Source organism: Drosophila mojavensis, unplaced genomic scaffold, assembly GCF_018153725.1.
Source record: "Drosophila mojavensis isolate 15081-1352.22 unplaced genomic scaffold, ASM1815372v1 contig_136, whole genome shotgun sequence".
Classification (NCBI taxonomy): Eukaryota; Metazoa; Arthropoda; class Insecta; order Diptera; family Drosophilidae; genus Drosophila; species Drosophila mojavensis.
In genome coordinates, this window is record NW_025318667.1 from 14,459,757 (window position 1) to 14,483,651 (window position 23,895).

The window sequence follows — 23,895 nt, forward strand, 5'->3', positions numbered from 1 at the left end:
AATCTCTAAAATATATCGAACTGTATTATAAGTTTTCGATTTATGAATCTATTAATAGATGGTATCGAAAAAATCGAAAATCCACTCATTAATAATATGACAGCGACAATTCTTGTCCCAATAATTCTCCCAGCTCAGCCAACCTATCGTTAATATCGCAATTCTATAGGAAAAACACTTTTTTGCAGCAATGGTTCACTTGATTTGCATTGTCTAAACGGGGATTTACTTGGAAATATCAATATATTTGGCTGAGAACATCCAACTTATTAGCGCGACAGTTAAATTTGTTGTCTCAATGATAAGCCAAGAGCAACCCAAAGGGAATTTGTCTGACAATTGAGGCTTAAGAAGACATGCTTGGTGCTCCTTTCACGTTCTGCAGCAACAGCCTCCTGTCCAACTCCTCCGCTCGTCTCTATTGGCTCTCACTTCTCTCTCTCTCTCTCTCTCTCTCTCTCTCTCTCTCTCTCTCTCTCTCTCTCTCTCTCTCTCTCTCTCTCTCTGTGTCATCTGTTGTTCGCCCCTTTTCAACCACAAATGGCGCTGAAAGAAGAACAAAACGCTTGCTGAGCCAAACAATTTGTGCTAGGGAATTGTCTTTAAATACTTTCCATTAAAATGCCGTGCAGAGTTTGAGGCAAAGTCAATGGGAAAGCGGGGAGGAGTAGTGGCTGGACTGGCCCTGTGGCTGTCGCTGTGGCTGTTGCCTATTAGTCCACACGATACGGGGAAACACGCGCCGAGGATAAGATATTTAGGAATAAATCCAAGGGCACCAGCAGCGTCAGTATCATCATGGCCAGGACCAATGCCACAGGGGCAGAGTCAGGGCCAGAGGCATCGCATTATACCGTATACATAATCAAATGCAAATGAAATGCCAAAAACAGCCGAAGATTTAACAAAAAGCATTGTTATCAAAGCCAAAACAAAGCCCGCAATTCAAATTGCCCGCTCCTCCAATCAAAGCGTCGAAGTGCATAATTAAAAACTAAATATAACCTTCAATAATAAACACACACACTCGTATATATTCCGCTAGTACCTAAGCAATGAGGTCTAAGGTCCTCCCTCTCTCTCTCTCTCTTATGAATTCAGTCTCTCTCCTGTGGCTTAGCCTTGCGTTTGCTCTCTAAGAATGCGATAAGGAAGTCTGTCTGACTCCGTCGGCTAAGCCCTGACATCCCTAGACAAGCATTTAAGTAAGTCTATCTGTCGTTTTCTATTGCCCTGACCTGAATAATAGCGAAGGTCAGACCTGTCCTGTCTCACCTTGATGGCCAGGATTTGGCAAAGAAATCGGCTTCCCTTTCTTATCTTGCCTTGACCTAAACGGCCTCTGTTGCTCGCTCCCTCACGCTGGCCAATCAACCTATTCGATTTTCCTAGAAAATCAATTAAAGTGCTCATTTTCGAAATTCGACAATGCAGCTAATTGTGGCCTGACGCAATTGCTCTCTCGTTGCAGGAGGCCCTACTGAAGCGACTGGGCGATGGGGCTCATCCGTTCACCTTATCGCTGACCGCCCAGGCACCACCCAGTGTCCAGCTAGTGCCAGCCAAACGCTACTACGGAGCCCCCATTGGCACCAGCTACGACGTACGCTGCTTCATTGGTAAGTCTTTAGCTATATCTGTCTATATGGACTCCTGTACATATAGCCATTTGCTCCGAGGACACCGGAACCGGAGCTGCGCAGGTGATGTATGTCATCGAGGTAGAGCAACGTCATCAGGCGAAGAGTCAACAAGTATTGTGAATCAATGGGGGAACATAGTAGGAGCTAAGTCAACTTCCGAATAGCACTAACTCAACCCACTAAGAGCTCTAGGCGCTACAGCCTGTGCAATTTGTCTATTGAAGCTTTGACTCGAGCTTTTTCCATCACTTTCAGCTAGAGTCATTGCGACAGTCATGAAAGAGATCTACTAAAACTTTTGCTTAGCAAAGGCGATAGAATTTTAGCAGCTTTCTCAAATAAACAAAAAAGTTTTTTTCCATCACAGCTAGAACTATCCGAAAGGTAAGTAAAATATGGACTCGCAAGTCAACAAGATTTTAAAGAAAATTGACCATATATCATCAATCTGTAGGAGATGCAAGTGAAATGCTTCACTGCAAGAATATGGAAATGCCCTGGGAAAGCTTTAGAGTTTATTTTTTAGTTATAGTTTACCTTTTTTTTGCTGCTCAGCTTAAGATCCATATAGCACACAGCTTACTTCAATGCAAACACACACACACATTTCCAGGTTTGACAATAAATTAAGCTTAGCTATAATTAACCAGCAAACATTACCTTTCCTCCATCCATCATACATCATCAAGCCATTGCCAGCGCCATTCGAATCGAATCGTGAGTATCTCGGGCAGCGAGTCGCTCTCTCGCGCACAAGAAACGACTTATGCGAGGCACGCTCAATCAAATTACACTTACAGCCTATTTATATTGATGACCACGCCCCCACCAAAGCCGTTTTTTCCTTGTAAAACAAAAAAAAACGAGAAAAACAGATCCCAATACTTTGCACTACGCTTGCTGCACCTGCTGCTGCTGTTGACGTCAGCAAGGCTCATGTGAGAGAATTGTTCTCTTCTCTCTCTCTCTCTCTCACTCTCTCGCTCTCTCTGTCTCTCTCCATTTGTATTTTCATTTTTGATTGATTTTGATTAAATTTCATTTTGGGTTTGCCGTTCAGTTTGCTTTCTGCACTGTGTTAGCTGCTCTTGATCGGGTCTGACCAGCCAGCCGATACCCTTCCTACAAAGGGAGGGAAGCGCAAGTAGTCAATGAGTAATTGCATACGCCTTTGGCTGAATGCGCATTTACAGGGTATGCGAATGGAATCAATATCTAATGTAAATGCATGCCTGTTAAGCATTGCGCGGCTGTTTTACCCTCGACCACTCGAGCCATTCGGATTTCAATTCCGTTTTGCGATTTCTGATGCTCCCGATGCCTTCCGTCTGCCTTTTTTCCATTTCCTTTGAGTTCTTTTCATTTTGCCATTTCTTTTTTCCTTCTCTTGTTTTTGTTGTTGTTGGTTTTCTTTATTCAATTGCCGCCGGGGCCATAGATCCTTGGATGCCTGCGCGCATCCCCGTCGCCCCTTTCGTTTGTCTTTCGGCAGCCGAATTGAAATGAATACCTGCGTACTACAGCCAAGAATTGCCCGAGGGACAAACCTAACCGCCAGCTCATAGAGCTCGCTCGGTAGGGGCTTAGCGATTGGCAATGAGAGCTAATGAGAGAACTGCAAGCTTTTTAACAACTTTTTGTTTTACTCTGCACAATACAATCAGGACTTAGCAGTATGATTTTGAAGGTATATGTATATATATATATATATATATATATATATGCATACATGTGTATATATGTATATCTATATACATACAATACATGTACTTATGTATGTGCAAACACTATGTTGCCTGTTAACAGTTAATATCATTTGGAATAACAAAGGACATGGCATATTCTGTTTAATAACAGCTCCCCTCCCCCCTTCGAGCAGTCGCCCGATGCGCCGTACATCCTATGTGCGTGTGCTCAAGTCTGAAAAGAAGTGCGCTTAACGGCCGCCTGGGGCCGCCTCCGCTGGAAAACGGACCAGCTGCTAGTCAGCTAGCCGGAGCGCCCTCTAGCGGTTGTCAGCGTTAACAAAAAGTGGCACAAAGGTGAGCTCAGGTCGGGCCAGCCTAGTAGCCCACATAAATCGCTGTTCGCTCCATTGTTTTGCTTTAATTATGTGCGCCAAGTAGAAGGACTGTCCTCATTATGGATCATCTACCCAAGGAATATTGTTTTTTGTTTTTCCTTCCAGCCCAGCCACATATTTTTCTTTTATTTTTATTTTTTGAATGCAGTGTTGAACGCAATGCGAACCGGTTCTGAGACCGTCTTGAGCCCAGTTGAAACGGTAAAATCAACCATTTTGTTGCGAATCGCTTTGAGCTGGCCTCAAACGCGGTCTCGAGCCGTCCCTCAAATGCAACTAGACACCTTGCATCTCCCTCTTCCTCCACGCCATCCTCGCGCCCTCGCATCGGCTCTGCGTGAAACAGGCCAACGTCCACGATCTTGGCTCTGTGCAAGCCTTTACCAATGCTTAATTATCAAAGGGAAGCGGATAATGAAGCATTGCGTCACATTATATTCAGACTCATGCCATAGCCTCTTGTTTCCCCAATAACTGAGTCACAACACATTGTTTTGAATGTTTCTGATTTTGAGCCAAAGCTAACCTAAATTCATTTTTCATTTAATACATTTGTATTTATTTTTTATTTTATAAAACGAAATTAAAAATCCGTTTAGTTGAAAAAAAAAAGAACGGCACATAGCTTGTTGCTGATTTGGCCATAAAATTTGTCATCTTCATTTCAATCTATGAGAGCTTGGAAAATGTCCTTCTCCATCATCTCCAACAGCTGTTTCCTTTGTTGCTTTGTACTCTCTTTTCTCTTTTCATTTCTTACACCCGATAGCTTTTTTTCTCGTGCTCGTTTTATATTCTCTTGTAACAGCAGTTTTGCAGCTTGAATTGAAGAAGAAGTGAATCGCCATCAAAGTTAACCATGCTTTTTTTTCAGTGTGCAATTTGATTACTGAATTACTGAAGTCTATGAAGCGTCCCTGACTCATATGGACATAGATATGCTTATCAAAAGTCTAACACTAAAATAAAACAAAACTTAAACAAATTAAAGGTTTTCTTGTGTTGTATGTTGTGTTGTATCATGATTAACCAATAACGATTTACGATTTACGATTTACGATTAACGATTGACGATTAACGATTAACGATTAACGATTGACGATTGACGATTTTCCATTTTCGTTTCTCGATATACGACTGTTAATTTTTGAGTTTTGATTTGTGATTTGCGATCGTTGATTGATTTCGTTTTCTGATTTACTGTGCGGCGCTGTTTGAATGTGAATGTCTTTGCTTATGCTTATCGCACTTTACGCACTTATCGCACCCAGTTCGCAAGCGCCGTAAGCCTCTCTGAGGCGATCCCCCCACAGCACAGGGCATGACGCTGAGCCAGATGCGGCGGCACAGGCAGAGGCAGAGACACATTCAGAGAACCAATGCTCTGACCAGATTCACGGCACGCATGTGGCGCAGCCTTCGCTGCTGCTGTCTGTGCAGCCCGGTTCGAGGTAAGCGGCACGATTCGTCCCATTGCCACAGTGTCCTCTGATGCCTGGCCAAAAACATTCAATTCAATTGTCGTGTAATAACTTGTATTGTCCTCTGTGTTTTTCCTATTTTAGTATCAACGTATTGATGTGACTCCACTTCGTTTCAGTTCACCTTCAGTTCAGTTGCTGTCTTGCTGTCTCTGTTTGTGTACGTGTGTGAATGTGAATGTGAATGTGTGTGTGTGCGTGTGTGTATGTATGCGAGTATTTTTATAAATTTATATAAATAGATATAAGCTTAATGGTCAGTCCGACTTGATGTCTTTTCATTGTTGTCGCTTCATGTCTTTAATCTATCATATATCACATTTTCATTCATTCATATCTCTATCTCTATCTCTATCTCTATCTCTATCTCTATCTCTATCTCTATCTCTATTTCTATCTCTATCTCTATCTCTATCTCTATCTCTATCTCTATCTCTATCTCTATCTCTATCTCTATCTCTATCTCTATCTCTATCTCTATCTCTATCTCTATCTCTATTTCTATATCTATATATATATCTATCTCTATCTCTATCTCTATCTCTATCTCTATCTCTATCTCTATCTCTATCTCTATCTCTATCTCTATCTCTATCTCTATCTCTATCTCTATCTCTATCTCTATCTCTATCTCTATCTCTATCTCTATCTCTATCTCTATCTCTATCTCTATCTCTATCTCTATCTCTATCTCTATCTCTATCTCTATCTCTATCTCTATCTCTATATCTCTATCTCTATCTCTATCTATATCTCTATCTCTATCTCTATCTCTATCTCTATCTCTATCTCTATCTCTATCTCTATCTCTATCTCTATCTCTATCTCTATCTCTATCTCTATCTCTATCTCTATCTCTATCTCTATCTCTATCTCTATCTCTATCTCTATCTCTATCTCTATCTCTATCTCTATCTCTATCTCTATCTCTATCTCTATCTCTATCTCTATCTCTATCTCTATCTCTATCTCTATCTCTATCTCTATCTCTATCTCTATCTCTATCTCTATCTCTATCTCTATCTCTATCTCTATCTCTATCTCTATCTCTATCTCTATCTCTATCTCTATCTCTATCTCTATCTCTATCTCTATCTCTATCTCTATCTCTATCTCTATCTCTATCTCTATCTCTATCTCTATCTCTATCTCTATCTCTATCTCTATCTCTATCTCTATCTCTATCTCTATCTCTATCTCTATCTCTATCTCTATCTCTATCTCTATCTCTATCTCTATCTCTATCTCTATCTCTATCTCTATCTCTATCTCTATCTCTATCTCTATCTCTATCTCTATCTCTATCTCTATCTCTATCTCTATCTCTATCTCTATCTCTATCTCTATCTCTATCTATATCTATATCTATCTCTATCTCTATCTCTATCTCTATCTCTATCTCTATCTCTATCTCTATCTCTATCTCTATCTCTATCTCTATCTCTATCTCTATCTCTATCTCTATCTCTATCTCTATCTCTATCTCTATCTCTATCTCTATCTCTATCTCTATCTCTATCTCTATCTCTATCTCTATCTCTATCTCTATCTCTATCTCTATCTCTATCTCTATCTCTATCTCTATCTCTATCTCTATCTCTATCTCTATCTCTATCTCTATCTCTATCTCTATCTCTATCTCTATCTCTATCTCTATCTCTATCTCTATCTCTATCTCTATCTCTATCTCTATCTCTATCTCTATCTCTATCTCTATCTCTATCTCTATCTCTATCTCTATCTCTATCTCTATCTCTATCTCTATCTCTATCTCTATCTCTATCTCTATCTCTATCTCTATCTCTATCTCTATCTCTATCTCTATCTCTATCTCTATCTCTATCTCTATCTCTATCTCTATCTCTATCTCTATCTCTATCTCTATCTCTATCTCTATCTCTATCTCTATCTCTATCTCTATCTCTATCTCTATCTCTATCTCTATCTCCATCTCTATCTTTATCTCTTTATCTCTATCTCACTATCTGTATTTCTCTGTTTATGTATCGCTTTCACTGTCTTACTACATCTATCCCAATTCATTGTGTTAAACTGTAAATGTTTGTTGTGTGCCGCTTGAGTCCCATTTTCTTATGTTCCTGTCAAAGTTCATGTCAGATTGCCTCATTCAATTGATGGCATTGTCAAAATTGATGGCTAAATTGTATTTGGCAGCACTCGATGGCCCAAAATAGGCAGCACTCTGCTATTCGACAACACTTTCGGACCCAAGCGTGCTGTTAGGCTAGGCTAACTCAGCTGGCCTCCACAGCACGTTCAAATAGAGCTTGACAGTTGCAACATAAGAAAAAGGTTTGGAGCGGCCAACCGCCTGCATCAGAAGCTCACAGCTAGCATTGGCAGCGTTGGCTGCATTGGCAGTGCGCGCGTTCAACCCCCATTTGGCATTTGATTCGCTCTTGGACCGAGACGGACGACGAGACAACCACAAAATTGCATTAAAATTCACAATTACCAATTATCGATTAACGATTAACGATTAAAGATAACCGATTGCAGCTGCGCTTCTTGTGAGCTTAGCGAGCAATGACAGCAGCGCTATCACTCTCTCTCTCTCTCTCTCACTCACTGTCTCTCGCGCTCTCACGCTTTGTGCATCATCCAGCTAATTGGGTCCTCCGGTCCCGTTCCCCACTCCTGCTCTCTGTTCCAGCGGACAAGACGGACGAAAAGTTCCATCGGCGGGCCTCCGTCAAGATGGGCGTGCGGGTCATCTATCGCACCGACGTCTTTCACCAGCATACCGCTCCGGAGAACTTCGCTGCCTTTGCCGGCCAGAACTCCAACGCATCGACCCAATCGCCGCCGGCCAGCGCCACGCCCCCATTGAGTAACAGCGACGGGCACGAGCCAACACCCAGCACCAGCAGTGCAGGCGGAGGAGGAGGAGGAGCCGCTGGAGGAGGAGGTACCGGTACCGGTACTGGTACTGGTGCGGGTGCGGGTGCGGGTACTGCTGCGGGTCCGGGTGCCAAGGGCGCCAAGTCCAAGTCGGAGCGCGGTGATTCATTTCCCAAGCTTCGACTCTCGCCCAAGGCATTCAGGTTCAGCGGACGCTTTGGCCGCAGCAAAAGCGAAATCGAACGGTGCCCCAACGACCCATTCCATTGCTACAGCAAGTCCTTCCAGGAGGTAAGTGAAATGACCGTAATATATACTATATGGAATGAATAAAGGCTCCCGACGAATCTAACATAATAATCAAATTTAAATTTCAACTAACTTCTTTTCATAACATCAGCAGCATTGCCAATAATTGCTTTATACTCGCTCAGTTAGTAAAACAGAGCATATTAGTCTTATACAGTGTCCAGTTTCCTGCAAAGGTATTAGCATTTCTTTTGAGTCTGTCATGTCGTTACGAAACATAAGCTCTTTAAAGTCTAAGAATTATACTGCTGAAAAGTCCTCTAGCTGGAGTCAAATCAAGGCAACGCTTTGCAGACGAAATGTTGTTGACCTACCCCACAGAGGGAGAGAGAGCTATAAATGCTATGCAGGGGCGTAGCAAGTTTGTCGATAATGGGAGGGAGGGGTGACTCATATCGAATTACCCACTCACCTTGTGTATTTGGCAACGGCATATAGATTTCGTAAATAAATTAATACACGTAATTGGGTTCATCAATATTCTGATTCCCGAACTCACTGATGGAATTTCAGGCTGGTCCCTCCTATGTGGATTTTTGTAAAAAAAAAAAAAAAATCGTTTAAATAAAATCAAACAGATTGTTCATGTGTCGATTCACTTTAAACAGATTGCCGACTCTGAACATGTGGGGGTCTGTCGCATGTGTAACACCCTCCCCCCTTCTTACTCAATGAGACGTGAACAAGTTCTACGACGGCTCAGCTCATGCCTATTTAATACATAATTAACAGAGCTTGCAATTACATGTACTCTCTAAGCCTTTGCAGTGCTGACCGCAGACTTAATGACTTCAATAAACCGAGTGCTCTACGTGGCACCTGCCAATTGATTAGCCACACAGGTGCAAATGCAAATGCGTCCTGTGTGCCACACAGCGAATCGCTGGCGAAAAGTAATGTACTTGCAAAGGCGCCAGAAGTGCACTAATCGGCTTGCGGAGAGGTCAATTAATTTGGATATAATTATTATTTGCGAGCTCAAATGGCGAGCACTGCTTCGCACTGAGTCGCGCAATTAATTTGTGTGCAGAGTTAATCGAAAGGCAACCGCTTCAATAATACAGATACGGTCAACTGTTTCACTTTCCCCATTGACCAGCCATCGCGCCGAGCCCCCAGCCCCACTCCCGAAATGGTTTAACTGGGCAGGACATTAATTAATAGCTAACCAGTTGAATTGTAATTAGGCAGTCGCAAATCGAGCTTATGGCTAACCGCACGCCGCACGCCGCACGCCCAGGCGAATCAGATTCCTGATGTGCTTGGCAAATTAATTATGCATAACTTAACCTAACACACACGAATTTTGAGTCAATTTAAAACTCGGTCTGATTGATTCCTTGGCAGCACTGCGACAACACTGGCTCCGAAATGCTGCCACCCCATAGCAATGCCGGCGTCACCGGCGGCATTGGCGGCATCAGCGTGGGACCTTGCGGCGGACCCCAGGGCGCCGTCGATAAACCGTTTCTGCTGCACGACGGCCGCGTCGGCCTGAGGGCCAGCCTGGACAAGGGCTGGTATACGCACGGCGAGGACGTCAATGTCACGGTCAACATACGCAACGATAGCCGCAAGACGGTGCGCAAAGTGCGGGTAAGTCGATAACCGATAACGATAAGGCGCAACACTACATCTAAGCTAAGACCCAAGTCCTGAATGTATAGAAAATATCGCTGCGAATTTCGAATCGAATCTTTGACCAGGGAATACCTTGTCGTATATATGTTGCATATTCTTTGATTTTCTATCATAAGAAATCGCGCTTGTTCTCTAAAATAATATCTGGCTGACTTCCCTCCTAGACTTCACGACTTTCTTGTCATCGTTCGATTAATAAACATTTTGTTTGCATTACAATTTCTTGATCATTCTGGCTGTCTGCTATCTCCCGCTCCCCTTCTCGAGATACAAGCTGCAGCTACCTGGCACATGTTGCCCTTACCCAACGTTGAGCTAACTGTTGCATTTCCACACAAGTTGTTTCAATAACTCGTTTGGCTTTCTGCCAGCTGTTGGCACATGCCACATATCGCAGTTGGGCACTTAGCCACGTCCAAAGAGACCAACTCTCTATTCATGCCCACTGCTTTGAGGAACTCTGGACTGCTCCATTTGTGGGCGCACTGTCCGACAGAGCTGCGACAGTCAATCAGATGGTAACGAGGGAACGGCTTATAACTTCCGGCCGTTCGCTTTTAAAGTTTGCTGTTTTTGTAGCAACCAATTGGCTTAGAGCTTACTGCTACCTTTGCGGCAGCCAATTAGATGGACTTTACGGCAATCATTAGCTAACTTGTATGTAAGCTAAAGGGACAACATGGGCAGCAGCAAAAGCTTGTTTCAATTTACCAACTCTCAAAAGTCTGCACCAGCACTCTAAACAGTTTTAATTTATACTTTCCCCTCACTGCCTCAGTCTAATGGCAAATGCATGTAAGCCAATTGCTTAGATTCTCGCCTGATATCTGATAATTGCCAATAACACAATGCCACATGCCTAGCGCTCAGTGGGCGGTCACCATTGCGACAATTGCTTTGGCAATCAAAATTAATGTAAGCACACACAGACACTCACACACAGCCACCAAAATAAATCATCAGTGATTCTGATACAGCCATGTGCGAAGCGTCCTATTAATATTATAAACACGTACGCTCAACACACCCATTCACTGGGTACAAGGGCAGATGCATGCTGTTTGGGTCTATTAATTGAGCTGCTGTGGAATATAATAGTTGCCAGTTGAATATTGTTCTGTAATAGCTCTATATAACAGTTTTGTGTAGCACTTTTGTATAACAATTTTGCATAACAATTTAATAGAAGTTTTGTAGAACAATTTTGTAGAACAGTTTTGTATAACCGTTTTGTATAACAGTTTTATAGAATAGTTTTGTATAGCATATTCATTTTAGATAACACTTTCATGTATCAGTCTTGTATAGCAATTTTGTATAAAAGTTTTCTATACATTTTAATTTTATATAACACTTTTTTGTGTAAGTCTTGTATATCAATTTTGTATAAGAATTTTGTATAACAGTTTTGTATAACAGATCAATTTTGTATAACACTTTTGTATAACACATTTGTATACTAGCTCTTTGTAGCATATTTGTATAAAACTTTGTTAAAACAAATGTGTACACCAGCTTTGTATACCGACAGTGATGAGCCATGAGCTCTGTATAACAATGAAATAAGTGGCTTAGACAGGACAACATGCAGAGTTTTAAGCAGTTGCTGAAACGAGCACAGCATTAAATACTTGTATACCATAAAGTAAGAGCTTTAGTCGTCGACCACACTTCGATTGCCTAAGTACATATTGCAGTAGAATGCTACAGAGTAGTATGAGAGAAAATGGAAAACTATTAATGCTTGTGCTGAAGTATGCAGTGGCCAGACGTTGGCGAGATATGTAAGAACTAATCTGTGCACACGTTGTAAAACAGTATAACAATTGAACTGAAATCCGATGGATGTTCAGCCAGCATGCCGCAAAGCAACTCTTAAGAGAAATATTGAGAGAGAAATATTGAATTCGAAATCATATTTAAGCTGTTTACAATCACAACTTAACTCTTTTGCAGCCCTCCAGCTGACAATCCTGAGCAAATAATCAGAGAATACCAATGGAGAGTATTGGGGCTGCGGTGCAATGTACACATGGCTTTTGTTCACCGGGCTGGGCAGGGCGAAAGGGTCGAGGGGTCGAAGGGTCGAGGGGGCCCTGTTGAGCTGAGTGTGGTGTGCGCCAAGCAAAGTGCTGATTGAGTCTTAAGCTTTTAATAAACACCAAACGAATATTACGCATACGCCGCGTGGGCAGGCGGACAAGCCAAACAGCGACGGACGTTGCTATTGTCGTTGCTTTAGCTATTACTGCTGCTGTTGCCTGCCCACGCACCGAATTTTGGCTGACAAAGCGAATGGCCCGCTGAGAAAACAGTTGAGAAGCCGTTCTCGGCCAGATGCCCACGAGCTGGGTGTAGGGCCCGAGCGGACACAAAGAATCAGCGAATGCAAATGACGTTGGGCCTTGGCGAAAAATGAAAAAAGAAAAAAATAGATATGTATATAATAAATAAGATGAACGAAATAAGTAAAGCTAGCATAGAATGTGCAATCTCTGGAGTGTAGCCACTCGAGAAAATTCAAAAGGAAAGAAGCCGAAGAAGCAGCAGCAGCAATAGCAGCAACAGAGGCCAAAAAGGAAATAGTTGTGCGACAGCGGGCAGAAGGTTGGCGAGTAGCTTAAGGCTTAAGTGGAAATGGTAGAGGAGCCTGGCAAAAGGCTCAGGTCGAGTGAAAATTGTGTTTATACATTTTATGGGCTTTACTTTTTTAGAGCACACACACACACACACACACACACACGCAGACACAAAGACAAACACATGTGCACGTGTGCCCGCAGCTACTTTCAACGAGCTGGCAGCCCCTTTTTGCTTACGCAAAGCCCACGAAGGTTACGTAGACAATGTCAGCAAATACTTTCTCTTTCTCTCTCACACACAAACGGCTTTAATCACACTAATAGAGCATGTGTATGTGTGCGTGTGTGTGTGTGGCGAGTGTATTAATGGCGAGTTTGTGCCCACAAAAGTATGCTACAATATCAGATTGTCACTTAGGTAACGGTAAAGGTGTTTCTCTGCGTGTGTGTGTGTGTGTGTGCTGTGGGTGTGTGTGTGCCCACCACGTCTCTGTTCTCCATCCCTCGACTCGACTAGGATTGCTGTGGCCACGCTCCGAGCGGATTCTGCTTGACTCAGCTCTAGTTTAGCCGCATGCGCTTACTTTTGGCTAACATGTTCGAGCCATATTTGGTCGTCTGCCCTGTAGCCATTAGCTGTAATTGGGCATGTCCAGCTTGTAATCGTGTATGTAACAGGCAAAGTAATGTGACTCAGATCTTACTTGAAATATTACATAGATTTATAAATATTGACATAAGAGGAGAGATGGAAATATTGTGTGTGAGAGGGGGAGAGAGAAAGAGGGTGAGAGAGAGAGAGAGAGAGAGAATGTTATTAAAATGTTATTATATGTCCTCATATCAAATTTAGGCATGCTAAAAATACTGCATTGTTTTATAGTCGATATATATCGATATCAGTGAGAGATAGAAACAAAGAGAGAGAGAGAGAGAGAAAGATATATAGTTTGCGAAATATTGTATATATATTTTATCTAAATATCATACCTTATCTTCAAATTTTTCATAAAATACTGCATCGTTCTATAGTCGACATATATCGATATCTGAGAAAAAGAGAAAGAAAGGGAGCGTAGACGGCAGGAAGATCGTATTTGATGCTTAGATTGATACTAGATACTGTGAATAATGAAGTTCCTTAGATTTTACTGGAAATACTGAATTTATATCATATATAAATATTGATATCAAACAGAAAGAGAGGAAGACAAGGCAGGTACATTGTATTGTACGCGAGACTTCAGATTTCATATATACTATAAATTTGCTCCTTCTCATGCTCATTATTGTCTTAGGCTTAGCTTGAGCATATAAGTACAGGCAAGCTACCATTTTTGTTTGTCAGATTTTGTATATATGTGCGGCAGTGACCTTTTGCATATGTCCTGGCCTACGTTCTGCTCATTGGAACGCCACTAATAGCAGCCTATCCCCAGGTTCACGGCATTGTTGCATTGATGAGTGCAGTAGCTACGGCTCGTTGTCTGCTCTGTCAGCTGTTGGCTTTTGCGTAAGCCTCTTGCCACAGCCTGCTGGGCTCTCGATTGTCGATGCTCGACTCTCGCCCCTGCCCCGTCCTCCGTTCACCGTGCTCTGTTCCCTGTCGTCTCCAGCCCGTCGATACCCGCATTGCAATTGGCAATTGGCAGCTGGCAGCTGGCAGATGGCATTAGGCATTTGGCATTGCGCTCGAGTGATTTAAAATTCCGTTCGCTAAGAACCAGAAAAATGAGCCGTAAATACGAGCGACTTCATTTCTATGGGTGGCGTTTAGTATGACAGCTGTTGCGTATACGCAACGTCAGCCAGCAGCAGAAACAGCAGCGGCAGGAGGCGCATTACGATTCAATTGTTGCTGTGCCGAGGCAGAGGCAGGGGCAGGAGGCGGTTTATTGCGGTGCATGCATTCGCTGGCATTGCTATTGCTGTTGCGTATTTCATAGCCAGGCCGAGGACGTAGGCCACATAAACTAGCTTCCGGCCACTTGAAGCTAATACCAAATGCAAAAGCATCGAAGAATCAACAGCGGAAAAAACAGAACGAGAGGTAGAGAGGGAGAGGGAACAGGAACTACTAGAGTGAGAGAGAGAGAGAGAGAGAGAGAGAGAGAGAGACATACCCGTTGGCTAAGTAACTGTGGACATTTGATTCAGCTAGAAATGTGCCCAGAGACCGGCACTGACTCTGACTGCGCTCTGCTGTGACGGGGTGTGCGGCTGTCAAGGGCTCTTATTTATATGATTATAGCCCACTGTATTTTCACATTGCATTATTTATGAATGAGCAAACAGATAGATAACCAGACAGACGGCCAGACCGACTGACGGACTGACTGGCCGATAAACAGGCCAGCGGGAAAATGGAAAGTGCAAACAGTCGAATAACAAGAAATGAACCGGAAGCCAAACTCGCATCGATCGTATAAAAATTACGCAGTTTGCGAGAATCATGAAATCACACACACACACACACATATATATATATACATACATACATCATCTCTTTGACCTCAAATGTACAACAATGGTAAAGTTTAATTAAAATGAAAAATATTGGTGTGCGAGGTTATGAAACATTATAATCGCTTTACAAATTATTGATGCGCAAAAATAAAAATAAATTAAATCAAATTTGCAAATGCATTATCATAGATTTGAAATGTAAAATAGCAAATAGCTAAATACTGTTTGATATTATTTTCCAAAGAAATTGCAAATGTTTCGAATTACGAAGAATAACGACGACCGCAAATGCCAGAGATTTTCGCTGAAATGGGAAACTGTGGCCAGCCGTACAATAAGGCCACGAATTATGGGCCAACAGACAGGTGTAGAGCACATACTAATTGACAACTATAAGTATTTTTCATTTCTCCCCTGCTATCAGTGGAAAATCTTCGCAATTGGCTTTTTAGATTTCCCGGCGAGTGACTGCAAAAGTCCCTCTAATAAGTATTTCCGTACCAAATAGTGCATGTATACATGTAGGTATATGTGGCTTATACTTATGCAGTGGCATATGCAAAGGCACTCGGAATGATAGCGACGTATTTACTCAGTTAATGAGCGGCCACTTTATGCCACCAGAGAAACATGTGTCTGGTTTCTCATTAATGTAAAGCATTTGTGCGAATTCCGTATGAAAGCGGATTACGACCGCAATTTGGTTCAATTAAGTACGCACACACACACTCACACTCACTAACTATAAATATATATAAATAGAAAGAACCGGTGGGAGAGAGAGAGAGAGAGAGAGAGAGAGAGAGAGAGAGAGAGAGAGAGAGAGAGAGAGCGAGAGTGAGAGAGAGAGAGAGAGAGAGAGAGAGAAAGAGAGAGAGAGAGTGAGCGAGAGTGAGCGTGCACTTATCTAGTCCCATGGTCAGCGGTCTCGTCTCTTCAATATTTCATGCACAAGTCCCAAAAAAGTATGCTACACTTTGTATGTTGTTGCTCTGTACTTTCAGGCTATTAAATATACATTTAAATGCCCATGCACACAAGCACACACACACAAGCGCATGCACATACACAATATACTCTGTTGTCGAGTTTTTATTGTCACAGCCTTCGCTTTCACTTTTGCTGGCGTTCAGCTCAATTCTTGGTTTTATACAATTTTATACGACTCGTTTCCCCGCAAGTCAACAATAAAAGTGAAAAGTTAAAAAGCGCACACACACACTCACTCATGCTCACATAGTCACAGTCACACACACGCGCGCACAATGTCAGGCTCACACACACACACAGTCACACTCAATTATATATGCAGTAATTTTGGCAACTCAGTTGACCTTAAGAACGGTCCACACTCAGCAACAAGTTTCTGGATTATCGGGAAGATGTGATGTGCGGAGGTCGATGCATAAAATCCCAGACTGACTGATTGACTGATTCGCTGGCTAACGGACTAACTGGCTAAGCTGATTAAATGTCAATCAAATGATTGACTCAGTGGCTAAGGCTGCCTAAGTGATTGACTAACTAATAGACAGCCATTCAGAGGCTACATTATAGTTGACTAAACAAGTTCAGGCTGGCTGATTGACTGTTTCACTGATGAATTGCTTGCATTGTAACTGACTGACACAGTTACTAAGCGAGTGAATGACTGATATTAACTGATTGATGGATTGATTAGTTTTATAAAAGAATAATTGATTGGCTGATTGACTAATGATTGACTAATTTATTGATGAATTGTTTCAATTGTAGCTGACTGACTGACTGAGTAAACGAGTGAATGACTGATCAACTTATTAACTGATTGATTAATTGACAAGTTTTATAAAAGAATGACTGACTGGCTGATTGCCTATTGATTGATTGATTTACTAGTTAATCACTTCATTCTGACTGACTGAGTAAATGGCGGAATGTCTGATTGACTTACCCACTCCTCCATTGTAGTTAATTAAGTAATTGATTGATTGATTGACGAATTTCAAAAACTAATCACGGACTGACTGACTGATTGATTTACTATTGAGATGTGATTGATGGCTAGTGTAGCTAAATGCTTGGTTGTATTTCAACTGACTGACACATGAAGTAACTAAATGATTGAAGGACTGACTGAGGCATTAACTAGTTGACAGACAGACTGATATATATCTATATAAGACAGTAGGTCAGCTTGTCATTCAATTGCAATCAGTCTGTTTGACTGCCAACGAGTCAGTTCGTTTGTTAGTCATTCAATCATTTAATCACTCAATCTGTCAGTCAATTAAATACAATCAAACATTCGCGTATACGTAACTTAATCAAAAAACTATTGGGCAGTCATGAATATGAAATGGGCTCACAGTCGGACCCAAAACTGCGTATGCATATTCCTCTACATGCGTGCTCGTGTGTATATATATGGGTATTTCTGTGTGTGTGTGTGTGTGTGTGTGTGTGAGAATGTTTGTGTATGCCTGCCAATTGAGCGAGAGCGAAGTCGCACAAGCGACAACAAATGTTCACAATTGAATGCCAAATGAAGTTAATGCGGGCAAAAAAAAAAAAAGAAAAGAAAAGAAAATAAAGAAAACCAATTTCTTAGCTACCCTCGAGATGAAATACTTTTTATCATTCCGCCAAGTAAGAGGTGGCCATATACAAACGTGTTCCATCTTTCTTATCATTCCCATTGCAAGGCGATAAATAAATAGGTTCGCATTCACTGTTAGTTAAATTTATGAATATGAAAGTTTAACATATCTGAAATATATTGACTAACATTTAAAAGACAGAGACAGACAGAGGGATAGAGAGAGGGACAGGTGAGAGAGCTGGCGTCCTATCGATAATCGCTGTAATTAACGGTGACGAGCGCGTGAAGCTGACACGAATGACAGCTCGATGTTAACACCTCAACAACAACAATGAACAAAAGCATTTACAACCTGCACACAGAGTTTACGACAGGTATATACAGCTAACACAACAACTTCAGCTATCAATCTGTTGCATATTACTATATAATATCTTTATGATATATAAACTGCAAACTTAATTAAAATTTTTCCAATTTTTCCAGTTTTATTATCGTTTGCTATCTCATCGTGTATTTATATGTGAAGTTCTATATGTTCAACAGTTTTTCTACAGTTAAAGTCTCAAGCAATTGATCAACTCGATTGATTGAGCATATACGAAAAAAAAAAACTGTTCATAATTGAAGCAGCTTGACGTCCTTAATCGGACAACATCGAAGCTGTAATAAATGCAGCGCTTGATAAATAAAAACAATACAGAAATTGAAAAACAAATATTTGTATAGATTAATATCTGTATAGGAATGCAAACCAATCATACGTAAGAAGCTCGACCTACGACCAATGCATTGGCCTTACAATAGAAAAAAAAAACATATATATGCATATATATACATATATATATATATAACATGTAAGAAAGGTCATAGTCGAGAATGCTCGACTACCAGATGCCCTGAAACCTTTGAATAACTAATATGCCATGAATCAACACTTCACATACACATACACATCCAGGCGCTCTGCTAACTGCGCAGTTGACGCAGCGACTGCAACTGGACTGGTTGGAGCTTGAGCTTTGTTATTATTTATCGAATAAATTTTCTTTCACCGATTTCTAGTTTTCAAAAAAAAAAAAAATATTGTAGAATATGAATGTGAGTGTAAAATGTGTAGCTCTTTAATCGATAACACTGTAAACGAGATTGCTATCGATTTTATGCAAAGCATGAAAACAAAGAAAACCGTTATACCCTGATTTCCCATTTTCAATTGGTTGACGGTATAAGAATGCAATCATTAAAGTGGAAATTGAAAAGGTCTGCCACAAAAGATCAAAGAGCATGTTATCGATTAATTACCATAACAGTGTGTGTGGGCATGCCCGACTAGCAGCTACCCTGCACTCAGCTCGACGTCCGTCGACTTTTAGGGTATCGGTTCAGCGAGCCCTTTGCTGTTTGCCCTCTCGTACTTGTGTGCTCGATAATTGAGTTGCCCGCCGGCGAATCGAGGATGCAAGTGGATGCTATCCTTTAAATTCGATTAACGAAAGGCGAGCTCAACTAGGCGAAAAATTGCCGAGCAACGAGTGCAACGATGCGACGTTGGCAAAAAAACAGAATATTAAATTAATGAAAACAATTATCGGGCAAGCGAGGTTCAATGCACACACACACAGACACGCACACACACACACACACACACACACACACATTCATTACACAAAGTTTGGCGTAACTGTTCGATGTTCGTTCAGGGACCTGTTTGCGGATAACTTTCTGCGTTGCCCCCGCACCCGCCCCGCATGGAATTTTACGTGTGTGTGTGTGTGTGTGTGTGGCGCATTCACATGTGGACATTCCGGTCGATCAGGTTGGCCCAACAAATGGGCCTCATTACAACCAAAATCCAAACAAAATGCAACACAAAAATGGCAAATCAATTGCAGGGGCAGACCAAAGGCTACAATGCCGCCACGCCTCCTAGCCGTAGGACACAGGCCTGGACGGACGGTGTCCGCATTTATGAACGTAATTGAGTGCATTACTTTTGATTGCCTTGCCCATAGATAAGGTTGAAGTAAGCGCGGCAACGCAATCAAATAATGCTACCATCATTTCAACCAATACTCTCACACACAAACATATACATATACACACACACACACACACTCAACGGATATGTGTCACGGAAACAATATGCTCTGCCTTGGCCAAGCAATTCGCTTGACTTTTCCATTAGCTTTGCGGCCTCAATTCAATTGACCGTTAGCCCCTACTTGAGAGGACCTTGCCTATAATTGATCGATATGCGAATGAGTTCAATATGCAACCAGGTCGACTGTGAAGCGTAAGGATTCGGATTCATAGATCACACTTAGCCTAACTTCATCTATAGAAGATGTTGGAGTCATAGAAATCAGGGAGTTGGAATGAAAATAGCTATAAAGACGGTTGTTAGAATAATATAAAATATAATACATACAAACTCACACATATGCATAGTGAAGAAGTCTCCTATAAGCTCAATATTCTCATTTGACTTAACTGTGGGACTAGCAATGAAGATGTCCTCTATACGCTCAACAAAGCCCAAGCCCAAGCTTAAAGCTTGCCACTGATATTCGCCTTTAACTTCTGGCCATTAGCCAAGTGACTTGAGATGACTCTACCTATAGTTGATCATTGTAAGTACCTCATCGTTCTGATTTGGCTTGGCTGGAGTTTAATAATCGCAATGTTGCAATTAATGGAAACCATATCGTATCGCTCTCTAGAACATTTTCACAGAATATTTTTAGTATCAGCAGTTTTTTCTCTAAAGCGGATGCGACTGTTCCGGAAAAGAGCAACAGATTGACTACCACACATCTTTTGAAGTTATTGTTTCTGAATTCTAGGCTTAATAAATATATAATAACATACATTTTTTGGAGCAATATAATATAATATAATATCTTAACATACTAAAGAAAAAAACTAAGAAAATTGTTTGATTTCTTTAAATTTGATTAAACGATTATTTATCTTCAATTAATTTTATTTATCTTCAATAATTGCCTAGCATAAATAAATCATGGAATTCATTAACGATTCATAAATATTATTTGCCACCTCTCCGTTGCTTACCTGCCTGTTCTCTGCTGTAGAGTGTTTGAGTTTCGGTGTTCGCCATTTACGTCTGCTCGCTGACCCTCGACTTTTGTATGCCCTTGATATTGATATAACACTTGCGTCGCATTGACGCAGCCAATTTGATTGGCAGCCCACTGGCCTTGTTGCCACGTCTGGCCCGATGACCCTGTTAACGTTACTCAATGCGCTCTCTCACTCACTGTCTCTCTCTCTCTCTCTCTCTCTCTCTCTCTCTCTTTGTCTCTCTGTCTTTGGCAGGTCTGCGCCATTCAGCACGTGGACGTCTGTATGTTCAACAATGGAAAGTTTAAGAACGTCGTCGCCGACTCGGAGAATATTTCGCCCGCCGTGGACCGCACCGTACCGCCGGGTGGCACACTGAACACCACCGTAGCGCTGCGACCTCAGCGCGGCCCCACCAAGAACTGGATCGCACTGGAGGATACGCTGCAGCGCAGCACCGAGCCGGATGAGATAACTGGCGCCATTGCCGCCTCGGCCATACGCTCGCCCAACTTCGTCATGCAGGCCGCTCAGCTGCTGACCGGGCATCCGCTGGCCAGCCCGGCCATGGCCATGCCCCAGCCACCGAGCTCGGCGGGCACAGCCAGTGCTGGCGGCGCTGGGAGTGGCTTGGGCGACGATCGCAATGTGTTTGCCATTTACGTGTCGTACTATGTGAAGGTGAAGCTAACACTGAGCGGCATGGGCGGGGAGCTGTCGCTGAAGCTGCCCTTTGTGCTCGTCCATGTGGATGAGTCGCTGCGCCCGGGCCACACCTCGGCCACGGTGGCCGAGCTGCGCATGGAGCGGCTCACGCTACAGGATGTGCCAGCCGGGCGCAAGAGCGCCAAGCGTTCCTCTACCATGAATAAATCCTCGAACACCTCGCCCTCATTGGTCGATGGTCCATCCACGAGTGCTGCAGCCGCCGCCGCAGCGGCCGCCAGTGCCGGCGTCGACGATATCACCCAGCTGGACGTCATCGAGGCGGCGGACGAGGAGTTCAACATATGTGTGCCCGTGCCAACTGGGCCGCCGAAGCCCAGCTCCAGCAGCCAGAAGCGGCGACTGCAGCGCAGCGAGACATTGGCCCGAGACATCGACGAGACCGAGGAGGAGCAGGAGGTCGAACAGCAACAGGTCGAGCAGCATGTCGTCCAGGTCCATTTGGAGCAACTGCGCGAGGAGGAGCGCCCGCAGCCAGCCACCGAGACGGGCGCCGTGCCAAAAACAACAAATGTTTGATTCTGATTGTGGTCTCAGATGTTTGCCAAACGAAAGAAGCCGTAGAAGGAGACTGAGGAGCAGACTGAGGAGGAAGAGAGGCAAACGTGGGCCGGACAAAGTCGAGAAAAGGTCAATCGAAATTGGAGGAGCGAACGGAGCGAAGATGAAGAGCGCACTGAAGAAGAAGACGACGAAGAAGGTGTTAATGAAGACGAAGATGATGAAGTAAAAGAAGAAGAAGAAGAAGAAGAAGGTAAAAGTGTATATTTGATGCAAAAGCGTAAGCGATTCAGTTTCGGTTTCAAATGAAAAACGATTTCACGATTAGCATAGAGGGTCCCCTGGTGGGCGTGGATTTTAGATGTGATGGGGATGGTGGGATTGCTGGTGGGGTGTGGTTGGTGGTGGGGTGTGGTTGGTGCTGGGGGCTGGGATTGGGGGCTGGGACTGTTGGCGTTTCTTGAAAGCAGCCAACGAGTAGAAATTTAGTTTTAGTAGATTTTTCGACAAGAAAATTGTCAGCGTAGCTGCTGCAGCAGTTGAGGGTAGATCTTGAGGGGAATCCACTGGGTGTGGGCGGTCATTTTGAGGGGTGGATGCGTGAGGGGCAGGGTCAATCATGATTGGCGCCACAAGGCACGAATATAGCTAGGTATCGATACCAATTTACTCAATCCAAATGATTGAGAGCCAATGGCAAACAAAAAGCATTCCAAATTGGAGGCGAACTAAAATTGAAAAAAAAAAAAAAAAAAAAAAAATAATAACAATAATAATAAAAATTAAAAATATATATTTAAAATGAATGGAATTCAATATATACAATATATACATTAGTAAGTGTGAGTTGATATTAAACAAATATGCAAAGCTGTCTAAAATACTCCCAACTAAAAACACATACATATATGTTCATATATATATACATATATTTACATACACATACACAATGGAATATTCAAGCAAAAACAAAACAAATGCAAATGGAATGATTCAAATGAAAAATATAATTATAAATGTACTATTTTCAAAATGAACAACTAACTAAAAGCAAAAACTAAAAAATAAAATATAAAAGAAAACATCTGAATGAATGAATGGGTACCCACTTCTCAATATCATTGATATACTATATATCTACTTATCCTATGTCAATGTTTGTGTGTTGTAATTGAAAACTAACACTATTCCAAATGGGAATACCGTGTAATACCATATTGTAATACTCAATCTATACGAAAACAAATGCGAACAAAAAGAAAACACAAAAAAAAAAAATAAATATATAAATGTTACGGTTTCACCTGAAATGTATTTTGAATCAAGAAAAACAAAAACAAAAACAAAAGAAAAAGCAAAAAACAAAAACAAAGAAAATGAAAATGAAAACAAAAACGAAAACAAGTAAAGAAAATAAGATATACAAAAGAAAACATGCCTCTGCGAGCATACATATCTGTGAGTTCTTCTGTCATATTACATGCATAGGTATACACATATATACACCATATATACTACATACATATATACACTCTATATACCAAAGATTACACTCCATTTATTCCCCTCCCCCTGCCCCATTACACTCTTACACTTAGACAAAGATTACATTGAAATAGCCGTAAAGATACGCACAGAGAACGAATTTAGAGGAACAACGGTGTGAGCCAGGCTGAGCCACACAATACAGTTCTGTCGACATTCGTATTCCCTCGAGGATATAGTTGTAGAGTTTGTCCCACTTCTGAAATGGAAAATAATAATAGAAAACACAACATAAGCATAAACCAAAGCAAACCATTAAGTCTAGTCGAGACTGTTCGACTACGAGATCCCTTGAGCCCCTGCGAAGAGCTGATATTCCAAATATTCTACGCACACATACGCATGCACTCATTAGCACACGCTCTGCTAACGGCGCAGTTGACGCAGCGCC

The 23,895-nt window shown here is 42.0% G+C and overlaps 1 protein-coding gene across 6 annotated transcripts in view; it reads left to right on the forward strand.

The window, feature by feature from the left end:
* Positions 1 to 22,359, forward strand: part of LOC6583845 — a 71,280-nt gene extending 48,921 nt beyond the window's left edge. For 4 of the 6 annotated variants that reach the window (XM_015161435.3, XM_015161436.3, XM_032732089.2 and 1 more), the window contains 4 exons: positions 1,472 to 1,619; positions 7,882 to 8,360; positions 9,726 to 9,974; positions 20,988 to 22,358. In XM_015161435.3, coding sequence (XP_015016921.1) covers positions 1,472 to 1,619; positions 7,882 to 8,360; positions 9,726 to 9,974; positions 20,988 to 21,977 — 1,866 coding nt within the window. In that variant the 3' untranslated portion in view covers positions 21,978 to 22,358. Of the gene's footprint in view, positions 1 to 1,471; positions 1,620 to 4,997; positions 5,178 to 7,881; positions 8,361 to 9,725; positions 9,975 to 20,987 lie in introns of those variants that run through there. The other 2 variants (XM_044007905.1, XM_032732087.2) reach the window with 2 other exon arrangements.
* The last annotated feature ends 1,536 nt before the right edge of the window (positions 22,360 to 23,895 follow it).